General features: G+C 54.8%; 1 protein-coding gene across 17 annotated transcripts in view; it reads left to right on the top strand.

Annotated features, from left to right (window-relative positions):
* The window catches only part of SHANK2 (SH3 and multiple ankyrin repeat domains 2), a 459,770-nt gene that overhangs the window by 79,349 nt on the left and 364,453 nt on the right, over positions 1-15,968 (top strand). For all 17 annotated transcript variants that reach the window (XM_088789779.1, XM_074336881.2, XM_074336891.2 and 14 more), the window contains 3 exons: positions 752-860; positions 12,643-12,794; positions 13,752-13,919. In XM_088789779.1, coding sequence (XP_088645905.1) covers positions 752-860; positions 12,643-12,794; positions 13,752-13,919 — 429 coding nt within the window. The remainder of the gene's footprint in view (positions 1-751; positions 861-12,642; positions 12,795-13,751; positions 13,920-15,968) is intronic.

Raw genomic sequence — 15,968 nt, 5'->3', positions numbered from 1 at the left:
GAGGCCATTGCTGTCCCCTCCGGAGCGTTTTGGAGACGTGTGGGTTAGGCTGGAGAATGAGGCCACACGGAGGCGCGTTTGATCAAATAGCCTGTCTGTCTGCTTGATGGACAGGACATCACTGTCTTCCTTGCAGGTGATTTGATTCTGGGCAAAGCTGGGGACACATCCCCCTCTGACAAAGTTGGCCCACTGACCATTTTGATCTCATGAGACGTGAATGTCTCCCTTCACCTTGAATCGCTTGGTGACCAGGTGTCCCTGTTTTTGTCCACATGGCCACGGGGTGAACCAAAAGGTGGGGTAACCTGAGTGAGCGGCTACCTGATTTGCTGCCACGTGAGAGACGAGAAAACACAAACGTGGGTCCCTCGCCTCACTCTCCAGTGATGGAGTCAAGTCTGGGGCGGACCCTGGAAACTGTAGCTGTCCACAGTGGTCAAGGTGGCTTGCCTTTCGAAAGGGAGGGAATGTCCCATGGCTTGTGGCAAGGACAGGCAGCAATGGGGATTTGTGACACATTCGTCCAGGATGGGTTGACTGCAGTGGTCACGTGCTGGGCTCCCTGCTTGGCCTGGGGTTCCAGAGGCAGAAAGTCACTGTGTGAAGAGCCCAGGGGTCGGCAGTGGGCCCCCATCAGGGGACAGCTCCCCCTCCGTAAAGGAGGCCAGAGAGTGCCCCATAAGGGACCTTTCCGTGGCCTGTAAAGACATTTCTTGTCAAGACATTCTTTGTTGTTTTTTCTCTTTAGACCAATCTGAAAAAATGCATGGATTACATTCAGCATCGCTCGGTGGAGAAAATCGTGAAGATGCTGGAACGAGGGCTGGACCCGAATTTCCATGACCTGGAGACTGGAGGTAGGGCTAGCTGAGAGGACCGCCCTGAGGTTTGCCCAGGGGTAGGCCCCACTAGGGTGGCTGATTCTGTTTCTGTCACGTGCATGTGCCCCCTCCATGCTTTCCGGGGCTTTTACAGGGCCTTTTTCACTCCTCTGTGAGCTCTGGATGAGCCTGTGTTTGCTCCCTCGGTATCTCCTGCTGTCATCGTGGGCCCGGCACGTAGTGGGTGCTCAGGACACATCTGCTGACTGAGCGAATGAATGAACCATAAACGACAACCCGCATGGAGCTTGTTGCATCCCAGCCTTGGGAGAGACTCAAACGTCTTGCTCCCCCTGCTGGAAACCAGATTCCTCAAATCCTGTGTGGGCTTAAATGGCCTGGGGTTCCCAGTCTCACCACCCCTGACATTTGGGGCCGGACAGTTCTTTTATTTATTGATTTAGTTTTTAACAATTCCAAATAAGCAATAACTTCTATGTATTAGCTTTCCTCTTTCTCTCAGTTTTAAATTGAGATTTAGTTGACTTACAGCGTTGTGTGTGTTTCAGATGTAGAACATAACGACTCAATGTGTGTGTATATTGTGAAAGGCTGACCACAGTCAGTCTAGCTAAAATCCTTCAGCTCACATAGTTACAATTTATTTCTTCTTGTGATGAGGACTTTTAAGATCCACTCTCTTCGCCACTTTCAAATACACCATGTGGTATGGCTGCCCGTAGTCAGCACGTGTACGTCACATCCCCAGGACTTACCATCTTAAAATTGGGAGTTAGCACCTTGACCACCTTCACCTGCCCCCCCCCCCACCTCTGGCGACCACCAGTCAGTTCTCTGTATCTGTGTGCTCTGTATTTTTAGCTCTCACACAGTATAAGTGAGGTCATACAGTTTTTCTCTTTCTATGGCTGATTTCCTTCACTTATGAGCATAATGCTCTCAAGGTCCAGCCATTGGTCACAAATGGCAGAATTTCCTTTTTTATGTCTGATTAATAGTTTGTTGTGGGATTGGACAGTTCACGGTGGGAGCTGTCCCCTGCACTGTAGAGTATCCCTAGCCCTCACCCACAAATGCCAGTAGCATCCCCCCCCACCAGTCGTGACAGCCAAAAATGTTTCTAGAACTTGCCCCGTGTCTCCGGGGGTGGAGCACAGTCGCCCTGGATGGGAGCCCATATCAGTCAGTGGACTCGTTGAATTTGGCCCAGGTGGGCTGTGGTGGAGGGGAGGCTGAGGTGCGAGTCTCCATGGCAACTCGGAGCGTTCACGCGGGCAGGGGTTACTGTGGGCCTGAGAGCATTTCTCTTGGACTCGGTGAGTGGGGCTCTGTCCCGTCTCCTTGGGATGGGCGAGCCCTCCCTGTGTCATTGTCACACAGTAGGTGTCCCACCTCACAGTTACTGAACCGACAGCAAATGTGTGCATCAGCTCAAGAAGGGAGCGTTCTCATCATTCGTGGGGGTTCCTCTGGCCCCTAAAGCTGGGGCGGGACCCCCCACCTGTTGCTCCTCCAGCCGCACACGTCTCCAGTGGTGCACAGGTTTCTGTGTTGTGATCGCGTGACTCCCGAGTCTCCTAAATGTAACTGCGCGTAATACGAGAACAGGAGCTCTGACTGCGGCTGGGATGCCTGAGGTGCCAGGATACCCGGCAGTGCTAGCGGGGCATGTGGGGGGCACAGAGGGAGGGGGATGTGGGGAGCCCACGGGGAGGGGGTGTGGGGAGCCGCGTGCACGCGGAGGGGGACAGGCTCAAAGTCCTGACTGAAGACGAGTAGGGCGCCAGCCCAGGCTGACACTTTGTGAAATGGAAGCTGGGGTCTGTGTGTGGGGAGTGACATGCACAGGTTGGTCCTGGTCTGGTGTTCTCACGAGGCCCAGGTGGCTCTTGTTGGTGCAGACTCCCTGGTAGGAAGGAGCAGTGCGGTGCCCTGTAAGGTCAGGGTGTGGTGGGGTGAGGCCCTGAGGCTGGGGCGGAGGGGGTAGCAAGCGTCGGCAGTGGGCCCAGGCCTCTCTGGGGTCTGGGTGGGTGTGGGGGCAGCTGCAGGCTTTGTTCTGGAAGCAGATGGAAGCGGGTGTGGGGCAGGGGCAGCTCTGACCACAGGTGGGGCCTGGGGTTCCTGAGCAGGACCCGGGCCTGGAGCCTCCGCCCAACCAGGTGCCTGTGCTCCCCTGACCTGGGCCTGCCTTTGGCCGCGGCTCCCACGACCTCGTCCATCACCTACTGGAGGACGTCGTGGTTGCTTCCAAGTGTTGGCAATTATGAAAAAAGCTGCTTATAAACATTTGTGTGCAGGTTATTGTGTGGACATAACTAACAATGATCAAACAATGGATTTTTTCAAGGCAAACAAAAGTATTTATAGCAAGCCAAGGGGGGTAGGTGGGAATTATCAAAGAAAGTTCTGGAGCAGAGGCCCATGCGAGCCCGGCCGGGTTGCAGCCCAGGGAGGGGACCCGGCCTTGGAGAGTCGCGGGGGGAGTCCCCTGTAACTGGCTTCTCCAAGGTTTGCTGTGGGAACCGCGGTGGAACGGACCTCTCTGAACTCCCAGCTGCTGCATTTCCCCGGCTGGCGGTACCTACAGGGTGGGGATGTGAGCATCACGTGAGCAAGATGCATTCAGTGTCTCACATGCCGTGCCTGGCTGGGCTTGGCCGGGGCACTGGCTGGTGCAGAGGGGCTGGGCAGGGCCCATGGCCTGTGGGCAAGTCCAGCTCATGGGTCTGCAATAGAAGCACGTCTGCAGGCAGTCCCGGCTGGGAGGGAAGCGCTGGCTCACTGACCCTTTTATTCCAGAGGCTGCTGTGTCGGCCTCAGTGGCTCTGGAGACATTAGCGTGCTCTTGGGTTTTAGTGGCTCCACACTTGAGTCTGAAAGCAGCAGGATACACGACACTCAGCCCCGGCCACATCCCTGAACTTGGCCGTGTGGTTCCCAGGTGCGTCTGGGCCGCACGCGGGGCCCGTGTCGGGGAAGCAGCCTCGGATTGAGGGACATGCAGGAGATAATTAAGTCCCAGGGGAACGATGTGTCAGTTAAAGCAGCAGCCTGTGTTATTACACCGTCTGGTACCTGTCCTAATGGAGCCTTTATTAAGTGACGATGAAATTAGTATTAAAAAAGAAGGACTGTCTCCTGCTAGGCTTTGAACCTCTGGGGCAAAACAAATGGTGTTTTGGCAAGGAAGTAAAACTAACCATTTGAGCAAAAATCAGTTTAGCGCTTTTATTGCTCACCTTGTGCCCAAACATGAAAGACCCCAGGCAGGGGTCTCAGTAAAACTCGAAACGTCGTCTTCAGGAGTCAAAACAGTAGAGTTTTCACTGATGGAGCCGATTTTGCTGAGCACCCACGTGGCTGACTTCATGGCTGGGCCCCCATTACTGCATTAGTCTCCAGGGCTGACGGCTCACCAGCTTGTCAGGCTGACGCCGTTTGTCATCTGTGCCGAGATGAGGCTGGTTCTGCCACCCATCGCCGCAGCCGGGCGTCCGGGGACCCTTCCCAGCTCCCACGCGGCCCAATTAGAAGGTTTTGTGGACACTGGATCGCCGTGTACTGACAGCACCTCCTCCCTGCTGTGCTGTGAGAACACACGGATCGATGGTCCTTGTTGGCTGTCTCCAGAAGCAATAGCACCGGGGAGCCGGGGGGGTCCGAGGGGACACCGTTCTGGGACCTGGTCCACACCGGTGTGCACAGGGTGAGGGGCACAGAGCACCCTGTGCAAATGGAGCAGCTTGGGGACGGTGAGTCAGTGACCCCGGTGCCGCTGCCCAGGACGGGGTGACTGCGGTTGCTGCAGTTCCCAGCACAGACGTCTGTGACAAAGGGAACGCTCCCATGTTTCTGAAATACCCAGTTACGTCAGAATTGTTCACATTCACACCCCTCCATGTTTCAGAGAGGCTCACGAGGGACTCAGGAAGGTGCATGGGGTCGGGCAAGGTGCAAACATCGATCAAATTTGGAAACGAGGTAGAGGAACCCAGGGTGGGGGTGACGTGGAGGCAGGGGCGAGCCTCAGCACTGGGGGCATCGCCAAAGCTGGCCGGAGGGAGAGGGCCAGTCCGAGAACTCACAGTGGCCCTGATGTGCAGCACGCGGCCGGGGTGAGCCGTCTCCCCATGGCCCACGTGGAGCGGCCCAGCATTGTCACCTTACACCATTAGCTGCCACGCGGGCCTTGCGGCTGCCCTCCTGACACTTCACTATGGTTACAGGATGCCGTGAAGATGGTACACAGTGTACCCTGCACCCCACACCCATGTCCCCTGTTACCACCATCTTACAGGAGTAGTACATTTGTTACAATTCATGGACCAACATGACATGTTAATTAACTAAGGTCTGTACTTTCTTCATGTTTCACTAGTAGTGAATCAGTGTCCTTTTTCTGGTGCAGGACCCCACCCCACAGTGAGTCGTCACGTCTCCTTAGGCCCCTCTGGGCTGTGACATGTCCCAGACTTCCCTTGTTTCTCTTGACCTTGACAGTTTTGAGCAGGACTGGTCCGGTGTTTCGTAGGATGCCCTCTATTGGGGTTTGTCTGCTGTTTACCTCACGATTAGATGGGGCTGTGGGTGTGGGAGGAGGGGGACCGCAGCGGTGAGGTGGCCTTCCCGTCCTGTTGTATCAGGGCGCACGCTGTCAACATGGCCTCTCCCTGGGGCGCTGACCTTGCTCACCTGGCGGAGGTGTGCTTGGCAGGTTTTCCCCACTGTACAACGACTCTTGTTTTTGTTTGTTTGTTTGTTTTTTCATTTTACTGTGTTGTCCTGTTTGGAAGGATGTCACTTAACAGCCCACACTTAGGCCCCACCTCCGCAAGGGTGGAATAGCCGCATAAATCATTTGCAATTCTCCTGCAAAGGAGATTTGTCTCTTCTCCCCCATCTACTTACTTATTCAATCGCTTATTTTTATCAGCACGGATATTTAATTTATAACTTGAATTACAGTCCGATGCTACTTTGTATATTTTGTTGCTCGAATTGTTTCAGCTTTGCCCATGGGGGGCTCTCTCATTTGGCCTCTGTGTCCCTTTGACAGGCCCCATCAGTGTGAGTTATTAGTATTAGTATTTGGAATGACTTTCTTACTTCCTGGCACTTGAGGTGCCTGCCCCAGGCTCATCTGATGTATTTTCTGCTCCAGTCCTAGAATCAGCCATTCCGCCAAGGAGCCAAGGAAGAATGGTCATAGAAACCAAGATGTGGGTGCAGGTGTGCTCGTTGCTACTGGGGTGTAGTTGCTTCCAGGCCCCCTGAGCTGACAGCAAGGAGATGTATATCAGTATTTCCTTATGTAACCATCTGAATCTGTATTAAGTTAACTGTGAGTTCACACTGATGGCCCCAATCCTAATCCATTGCTACATGGATATTTCTGGTTTCCTTCCCTTGCTTTTTTGTAACGTCCTACACCAATTGTGACAAACCTGCCTGCCACTATCTGCCATTAGTTTAGTTAATTGTTGCACTCCAGTATACACGTGTGGTGGTCTCCGAATTCTTGACCTGCACCTCACAAGGGGAAGCAGCTTCATTAGCTAGAGAGCAATGCTGAGGTGCGGTCCTGTTGCCTGTCGTCCTGTAGGCTCCACTGATTTCCAAAGTCACGTAAGCCAGCACTCTCCGCCCCCACCCCTCCAGGGAGGTTGTGTCTTAACGTTTGTAATACAGGCAGACACTTGTCACATTCTGCAGTCCATCCTGGGATTCCCCCAGGCTCCTAAATGAATTTTTACAATTCATTTTTAAAAGTTTGCGTGTATTGGGTTCACTCTTTGTGCTGTAAAGTTTATGGTTTTGACAAGTGTTTCATTCTTGTATTTGTACGTATATACATTTGATTCATGTGTATGTATTTGTATGACATTACAGCATCACACAGAATACTTTCACTGTTTTGAAAAACCCTGTGTGCTTTTCCCCTGTTCACCCTGCACCCCTACCCCAGCCTCCGCAAACACTCATTGTTTACTGTGTCCACAGTTTTGCCTTTTCCAACATGTCCTGTAATTGGAACCACATAATTTTCCACACGTGCTTCTTGCACTTAGAACATGCATTTAAGATGTGGCCATATCTTGTCATGACTTGGTATTGCTTTTCTTTGTATCGTTAAATGATTACCCACCGTGCAGATGTCCCCATTGTGTTTGCCCATTTGTCAGCTGAAGGGCGGGCATCTGGCTGCTTCCAGTTTGGGGTTATTATGAATCGAGCTGCTATAATACAAACATTTGCGTGCAGGTTGTGGTGGGCACGTAAGCTTTCAAATCAGTTGGGTGCATACCAAGGAGTACGATGGTTGGATCATATGGTAAAACATTGTTTAGTTTAGTGGGAAACGGCCAAAACTGTGTTCCAAATTGGCTGGGCCGTTCTGCATTCCCATCAGCAGTGAGTGAGAGTTTCTTTGGCTCCACAATCTCACCAGCAGTTGGTGTCATCAGTGTCTGGATTTGGGCCATTCTAATACGTGTGTAGTGGGATCTTGTTGTGATTCTGAGACTTGAGTTTTTGCTTGCCTGAAATGTTCTTTCCAAGTTCCCGATCTGGTAGATGCCATTTGTTCGCTTCAAACCACACTAGTACAGGTGTGTGTGTGTACGTGTGTGTGTGCGTGTGCATGCATCACACACGTGTGTTTCATTGCCTAAGACTTCCGTTGCGAGAAGCAGGGGCCACAGATCACTTCTCAGAACCTGTCCTCCTTGATATTGCTTTGGAAAGACCAAAACCACAACCTGTCACCCATGCCCCCAACTTGGTTGACCGTGGGGCCCCATAGTCCAGTCCCCTCATGGTCCTTCTCTGTGGAACCAGCAGCCTCCAAGACACCTGTCTTGGGAGCAGGAACCATTCCCGTGTAAAGTGATTTGACCTGGAAGCAATGCCTGCATGCTGGTTGCCTTGCAGGCCCACGCGAATGGCATAATCCCATCCGGGAAGCTAGGACCTGGGGGCACGGCTCTACCTGGTACCAGTGGAGGTGCTGCCTTTGTGGTTCCCACGAACCCAGGTCTGATAGCTCTTCATAAAACCAGCCAGACCACCTTTTGGTCACAGATTTTTATTTGGAATGCAAGGCCCCAGATCTTTTTACGGAAATCTCTTCAGCTTGCCTCCATCTTATTGTCAAAGATTTCCTGACAGTAAAGAGATTTGTGCCTGTTCCTGCAGGTCAGTTTCTGGTCACGCAGCTCGTTTGTCAGAACCCTTGTGGGACTTGACTGTCTCCTCTGCAGGACAGCTGGTCACCGAAGCACATTGGGGAGACTGAGTAGGATGGTCGTGACTGTTCCATTTGTGGCAGATAGTGGGAAATAGACCTCCCACTGGTCATCCGACCTCCCCGCTGCCCCTGGGTGATGGCTGATGCGGTAGGCAGTTCCCAGAATGCTGAGCGGTGCCGACAGTCTGGGGAAGCCCTCCATCACCCTCCACACTTGCTCAGTGGCGTCAAAGGTCCAGGCGTCGTTTGGATGAGCCTGGGAAGTCTTCACGGGACAGTGGCCTCCTCACCGAGGACTGTGACCGGCCGGGGAAGATGCTGTGAATCTCAATCTCTTTTGTGGTTGGGGTGGGGTCTTCATTACGTGGTCCAGTGGGTAGGTGGCCCCTATGTTAACATGCTAGCAGATTTGTGATCTTGCATGATTCACTTGTAATGAAATACTTAACACTGAAAGACTGAATGCGGAATAATGCCAGAGTCGCTTGTGTATCCAAGAAGGAGGCGTCCATTCTGAAAAGAAGTGTTGTTTGTGCTTCCGGTGTCATGTCCAGCTGGGCAGGGCAGTCTTTGCAGTTTGCGGTGCAGATGGAGAACCAGGTCCTACCAGGTTCAAGGTTTCTGTGCAGTAGCAGCTGAGCCCAGACTGGAATTCACAGGTTCCGGGCCCAAGGCCAGGCCGCTCCCACACGTGCCGTTTTCCACCAGGCGTTCAGGCGTGTGATCTCTCAATTAGGAATAAGTCAATAATGAGTTTTATATTGGAAAACATTCTTGACTAAGATAAATTGAGTGCACAGTCTGTGCCCCACCGCCCCCTGTGAACCTTGAGCTCAAAAATTAACCTTCTGTTCTTTTGTTCAGTACATTTTGAGCTGTGTATGCGTATGTATGCGTCTGGTTACCTGTCGTCCTGGCTACCCTCTCACTTACCCGTCCTTTCCTTGCTCCCGTTTTCCTCCTCTCCCTAGATCTGTCCACCCACCCACCCATCATCTGCCCACCTACTCACCCCCTCATCCAGCTATCGACGTCTCTATCTATCTGTCTGTCTATCTATCAATCTATCATCTATCGTCCATCCATCCATTATCTATTATCATCTGTCACCTAACTATCTACCATCTATCATCCATCTATCTGCCTGTCTATTTATTATCTCTCTGTCTAACTAATAGCCCAAGGAGACCTTGCCTCAGTCTCCCGTTGGGACAGTGCCGTCCCCAGCAGCGGGCAGAGCACCGGGTAGGCGTGTGAGTATGTACTTGTGTCGCGCGCTGCACATTCTCAGTGAATTGAGACGATCTCTTGTTGAGAAAGAACGTCACGTGGGACTATGCCTGTCCAGGTGGGGGATGGGAACCACCCTACGTATTGACTTCATGGTTCATTTCAGAAATTACTTAGTATGGTGAAGTAATGAAATCATCACACAGGCTTTTAACAATACAGAGAGAATCCATAATGAGTCAAATACAGCGCACCTCTAGTTGCAATCCCTGGAGACACGCTGAGGACTCCAGCTGCCGTTTGCGCCCTGAGCCGGGCACTGTCCCAGCACTGGACGCGTTCCTTTGATCCTCACACAGCCCCACGAGGTGTGGGTCCTGTTTTTACCCCCACCTGGCCGGGGAGCGGTCTGAAGCCCAGAGGGTTTAGGAAACCTGCCCGAGGTCACCCAGCCGGCCCTTCAGGAGCAGAGCTGGGCTGTGCTGCCCTCAGTCACTGCCTCTCTAGGGGGAGTCGCTCACCCCCAGTTTGCTCCCAGGAGCATGCACACTCACTCACACGTGCCCTCCTGCCCGAGAGCACCCAGCCCACTGGTCATGGCGGCCGTTCTGTGCTTTCGCACTTGTGCCGCCTGCCCTCCTGCTGTGTCTGTAACCCCCCCGCCCCCCACGCTGAGAACCTTCCCGCTGTGCCTTTCCAAGCACGGCCAGGTCACTCCCTGGAGCGGGCATGCTGTCAGCAGTTTCTAGGTTAGAGGGTGTGAGGTCTTCAAGGTCACCTCCGAGGGTGCGAGCAGTTTCTCCTCGCACCGGTCAGTCCGCTCGGGAGAGACCGGAGGCTTTGAGGTTAGGCTTGTGGAGCTTCCAGTATATATTTTAAAACTGAAGACATCTCAAAATGCAAACATCAAGGAATATTTTCAAAGAATTACTGCGCCAGGGAGCTGCACAGTTCCCGAGCTCGTTAGAGGGGTGATCCCATGTTAATCTACTGTACGGGCAGAGTGACCCCATGAGGGTCACAGGCTTTCAGTTGATTGACAAGCAACTTCCCAGAGCCCCACGTGGGGCCTCACTGGACGTTGCTGTTCTGAATGTGTGGGCTGATCTAGGGGGCTCTCCTGACCTCTCGGGGTGGGTGCTGGCCAGGTCTGAAAGGCCGAGTCTGCAGTGTCATTCGAGGAGGGATTCTGGCACCCTCAGGAAAGCTGCCACGTGTCATTAGATGGTCCTGATGTCACCCAAGGGCTGGCGGTCCCCATCCCATACGTAAGACACACAACCATTAACCGGGTGGGGCAGTTTTCTCCGTCAGGCATTGACTCGGTGCTGCCTGCATGCCCGGCACTGTCCCACAGTGTAATTTGGCGTCTGAGGTCATGATTTTTTACCATTCGCCGCCACCTCTTCCTGAGACCATATTCTCATTATAAAATGATACCGACATCATCAGCCATGAAAATAATGTGGTATAAACTTAAAAAGGATCTCCTCCACGCCACCTAATGTTTGCACTGGCCATGTGTGGACAGGCAAATAAAGAAAAACCCTAATCATTTTGAACATTATTGACTTTGTCGTAAACGTTCCTGGTTACCGAATTCCACGAGGCCGGCTTCCTTATGCAGCCGGGAGATTAGACTTTGAAAGCGCAGGTGCTGGCGGCTCCCGACCCTGCCCTCTTACGTCCTCCGCAGATCTCGCCTCACACCCATCACCCTCCCGCGGGCCTCCCGCTCCAAGGGACCGAGAACCCTCCATGCCTTTGGACACGTGAGGCTGGGTAGCCGCTGGGGGTGAGGTGGTGAGGGCCTGACAGCTCCCTCGCCTCTCTGGTGGGCAGGGGTCTTTCCCCATGTTTGCTTGTCTCTGCACGCCTGCCCCACTTCCACGTGTCTGCCCACACATGGAGCTCCTGCCACGTTCCAGGCCAGCCGTGATACCTGAACACCCCACGCCGGGCCATGCCTTCCCCGCCTTGATGTTTCCTGTGCAGGAAATGTCCCCACCATCACCATAGTGCGTCACTTGTCTCTAGAACTCCTATTTTTCTCTAAAATCCCTGCACGGGAGGGTTCCTCTCAGAGGTCTCTGTGTACAGCGGCATCCGTGAGCATTCTTTGTAGCTGAGGACGCGGGAGGTGTCCCATTTCCATCGGAGGCAAAGCACAAACTGTGTATCCCACATGGGCACTGGGACACGTCTACACACCGCACAGCAGTTACTAGGAGCGCGTTAGGCCCCCACGGCTCACCACAAAAAGTCGAGGTGCCGAGTGATTCCCACAGCAGAATTACAAGGCACACAGAACAGGGCCCATTTATGGATAAATAAATACAGGAATTAAAACTAGGTGGCAGCAGTCGATCTAAATTCATGGTAAGGCTGCCTTTCGGGGGGATGTGACAGACGGTGGTCAGAGGGGCTCAGCGCCTTGCAGGTGCCTCAGTTCTGTTCTCTGACTCGTTCAAAGACCGAACGAGTCCTTGGTAGCTGTCGGCATTTCTGGGTCTTGGGAACCTGCGTGGTGCCCTGTGACCCTTTGCACTTTTCTGTAACGGGAAAGCCTCTCCAGTTGACCACATCACAATAATGCTCCTTGCTTGACAGTGACGATGGTGGGCACGTGAGCAAGACGGAGTGACAGGAAGGATGTGGGCTAGTCCATACTGACATCTGCAGTGACAGCCCCTACGCCCCGCTGTGGGGTCATCGCACAGGCTGTGGGGCGTCCTCATAACCTTTGTCCCCACCAAGGCAGCTTCATCGCATTGTCCACTGGGCTCCTGCCCCACCTTCTGTGTTGGTCCTTTATCCTGACCCATCACCATGGCTGTTTAGGTCTCTGCCCACCCAGGGGGTGACCTCCATGGGGCACGATGCCGTGTGTCACTCATGTTTGCAGCCCTGCAGCCCAATCCCTGGCATCTTCCAAGATGCCCGTGAACTTCGTGAAACTGCAGTGTGACATTTCTGCCCTGACTGATTTGCTCCTCCTGTGAGGGGAGACCAGGTGGCAATGCAGGGTTCTGTGCCCTGAGGGCAGCAGGGCAGCTTGTGTCACCAGCCCACAGAGTGACAATGTTGAAATGCAGCCTCTGCCCCTGTTTTGATTTGCACGTGTCCCCAAGCGTCACTGCCATCGTCATTGGGGTTGCCTGGGGCATGCTAACTGCGTGGACTGTTGGGTTTAGCAGGTGGGCGGGGGCCGTGAACCCCCCGGGGGTCACTTTTCACATTTGGACGCGGCCCAGTGAGCCGTGTGACTTGGCTGCTTTCCCCGAGTGCTGGTCCTAAGCTGCGTGTGTTTGGGCTCCTCAGAGACCCCGCTGACCTTGGCCGCTCAGCTGGACGACCCCGTGGAGGTGATCAAAGCGCTCAGAAATGGCGGGGCCCACCTGGACTTCCGCGCCAGAGACGGGATGACGGCCCTGCACAAAGCTGCCCGAACCAGGAACCAGGTGGCCCTGAAGGTACGTTCTGAGCCCGTTGCACATGGGCGAAGCCCCTTCCCCATCTGCTCCCCTGTGTCTCCCTCCCCCTCCCCATTCCCCATCTCACAATAGCCACCCCCAGGTGACCCCAAATCATTCCACAAGGAGCTGGGGGGTGCTTCCATTTCAGCCAGTACTGAAATCCCCTCTCCAGGGGAGGAGGCTACAAACCCAGCCCATGGTCGTGGGACCAGCCTTGCTGCCGTCACAGCCCTCGGGTCCGATGCCAGGGTGTGGATTTCACTCTCCTCTTCCTGCTGGCACTGTCCTGTGTAACATAGTCCTGTGGGCCTGCTTTACCTGCCCTGGCACTATGCCTGGGGGTCCTCTGGATCGAAGGGCGATGCACCAAGCCCACCCTCTCTCAGAGCCCCGGGAGGAGAGGGGGGACCCACTGCTGCAGGCTGACCCCCCAAGATGGTGCTTCTCTCCAAAGTCATAGATTTTTCGACTTCATATCAGCTGCACCTTGTTGGGGTGGTGTCCTCAGAAATCACATGTTCCTGATAACACTGGCTGGTTCCCCCACCCTCAGGATACACAGCGAGATGATTCTGGACCATATTTTTAGGTTAAATCACACACCTTGTCTCTTTCCTACAAATGGTGTCTTCACGTTGTTGCTCTCTGCTGGTACACAGAGGACGAGGGGGCACAAGCAGCTGTGTGAGTGTCACAGGTCCATGTCTACAGCGTGTCACCTTGTCTCCCGAAGTATAAGCCCATCCTGGGTGCCTGGTACCATGTGCTGTTTCAGAAAAGTCACTGTCCAAACTTGGGACCTCCTTCATTCTGGGAGGTGCAGGACAAACACCGGGACCCGAGGGCTGGGTCCGCCTTGGCTCGGGGAGCGACCCTCACACTTCTTTCTCGGGTGTGTCTCTCCCTGCGGAAGGGGCTGTGAGACCAGTGACCACACATTTGGTGTTTCTCTAGACCCTTTTGGAGCTTGGAGCCTCCCCGGATTATAAAGACAGCTACGGCCTCACGCCCCTGTATCACACCGCCATCGTCGGGGGTGACCCTTACTGCTGTGAACTGCTGCTCCACGAGCACGCCAGCGTGTGCTGCAAGGACGAAAACGGCTGGCACGAGATCCACCAGGTACCAGCTGTGCTCCTGCCGCCCTCCCACCCGCCAGCACCCGCCTCGTCCTCCGTCCCTCAGGCCGTGCCGGGCAGCCTGCAGGCCAGGTCCCGCCCCTGCCCGCCATTTCACTTGCCCTGTGCAGAGTTCCTAAAAACATTTGAATTAGTCACCAGCATTTAAAAACAGGGATACTTACCCAGGAATGCAGATTTCTGAGGTCTCTGGAGAAATTAGAAGTTCAGACAAGCCTGTTGGCATTTCTGTATGGCCACAGTCAACTGGAGTTGTGAGGTGAACACCCCTTCACAGGAGCCATGAGCCCTCCAGGTGCCCACCACCTGGGGTGCCCCTCACAAAGCAGGAGATCAGGTGCTTTCTGAGCGCAGGTGACCCAGCATAAGGCCTGATTTCTGTGCATAAGGTACACGTTCCCAGGATCCCACCTGGCCACAGTGCACTTAGGGGCTGCGCTGGTTGCAGTGTCGGCAAGAAGCAGAGTGAACCTGTGGCTCAGAGGAGAGCCGTGGGCCGGGGGCGAGGAGAGGACATCGGGCTTCTGGGAGAACTGGGGTGGAGGAGGGTGCAGGCAAGAAATACCCGGCGTCTCTCTTCTCCTGCCCTCCTATTGGCTGAGCCCGGCCAGAGCCGGCCAACCAGGGAGCCCAGTGGTGCAGGTGGTGAGGTCTGTGTCTCCCGGTGGAGGGGGGAGGACAGCCGGTCTGGGAGAATAGACAGGGAGCACCTGGCCAGGGGTCCAGGGGAGAGGGCCGGGACAGGAAGAGGCTCTGCACCGTTCTCTCCATCGGCAGTGACTTCCGTCAGTTCCCGGGCTACCTCCACCACTATTACCTTACACACCTGCCCCACCCCTCAGCCCCACTGTGGTTAGAGGACCGAGGGGTGCTGAGAGGAGCGGCAGCTGGGCTCGGGGGTGCAGGCAGGGCCCTGCCGCCTGGCCTGCCTCACACTCATCTGTCCTGGTTCGTCAGCACCCCTGTGGCCTGGAAAGGCAGTTACGTCCCGTGGGGTGAGCAGGGGCTGTGGGAAGCTGCTCGCAGCAGCCTGAGCCTCCTCCCCAGATGGGCCCTCACAGGAGGGGTGTGACGAGTGCCCTGTGGGTCTCAGCTGGCTCATCTCTAAAGGGACGTCAGCAGGGCCACCCACGCCGTCTGGCTGTAGAAAGGATCAAGTATGATTCGTGTGCTCAGCTTCTCTCTGCTCTCGGTCAGAGCCTGTGGTTCTCGCATCCCCAGCCCTGCCCCTGTCACTGGCTGGTCCCCACAGCTGTGTGTCTCAGCTATTTCAAGGTCCCCAACAGGTCTCTTGGCCAGGTCATGACCCACCTCTTCAGTCCACATCCGACCAACTTCCAGATGGGTTTCCTAAATCGGGGCTCTGGTCCTGCCCTTTCCTGGCTCCAGAACCGCCTGTGGCTCCCGTGTTGGGCCCTCGGCCTCTCGCTCTGTCCTCAGCATTTGCTTTACAGGAGCCAAAGCTCACGACTTTCTGTCTGGACTTCCCGCTTTGGTCTCTTGGCTGAAGCGCTGCTTGTCCACCGATCGTCATGTGCTTGGTTCCTGGTTCTCTCCCACCAAGGGGAATATCGGCACGTTCGCGAAGTCCATGCAAAACGAGGGCAACGACGGCCTACAGCCACTGGGCCATCGCCGTCACAAATGTCATCACTGTTGGTCTCTGGGTCGGGGAGGAGCTGCTGAGGGGATGAAGGGGTCGTGCGGCCCTGACCTCCTCGGTGACCATGGGTCCATGCTTCACTGAACAAGGTGCTGGAAGGAGTGGCCCCTCCCTCAGAGGGGTTGTCACCTGGCCGTCCGGCCGGACGCCATGGTCTGGGCAGTGGAGCTCCCAGCAGGCACTGCCAGCCTGGACCCCGGCCTGGCCAAACTGGAGCTGGCCTCACACGTGGCTGAGCACGAGAGGCGTCCCGGGCCTAGAAGAGGTGAAGGGGTGGGATGCTAATCTCACATTTGGTTTCTCTTCCTCCTGGGCGAGGGTTCTGCTGTCCCTACATGCGTCCCTCTGAGGGCCGTTGGGAAAGGGCTG

This window comes from Rhinolophus sinicus, chromosome 14 (genome assembly GCF_057876585.1).
Source record: "Rhinolophus sinicus isolate RSI-liver-muscle chromosome 14, RSI-T2T, whole genome shotgun sequence".
NCBI classification, from domain to species: Eukaryota; Metazoa; Chordata; class Mammalia; order Chiroptera; family Rhinolophidae; genus Rhinolophus; species Rhinolophus sinicus.
This window is presented reverse-complemented; position numbering and strand designations above follow the sequence as displayed.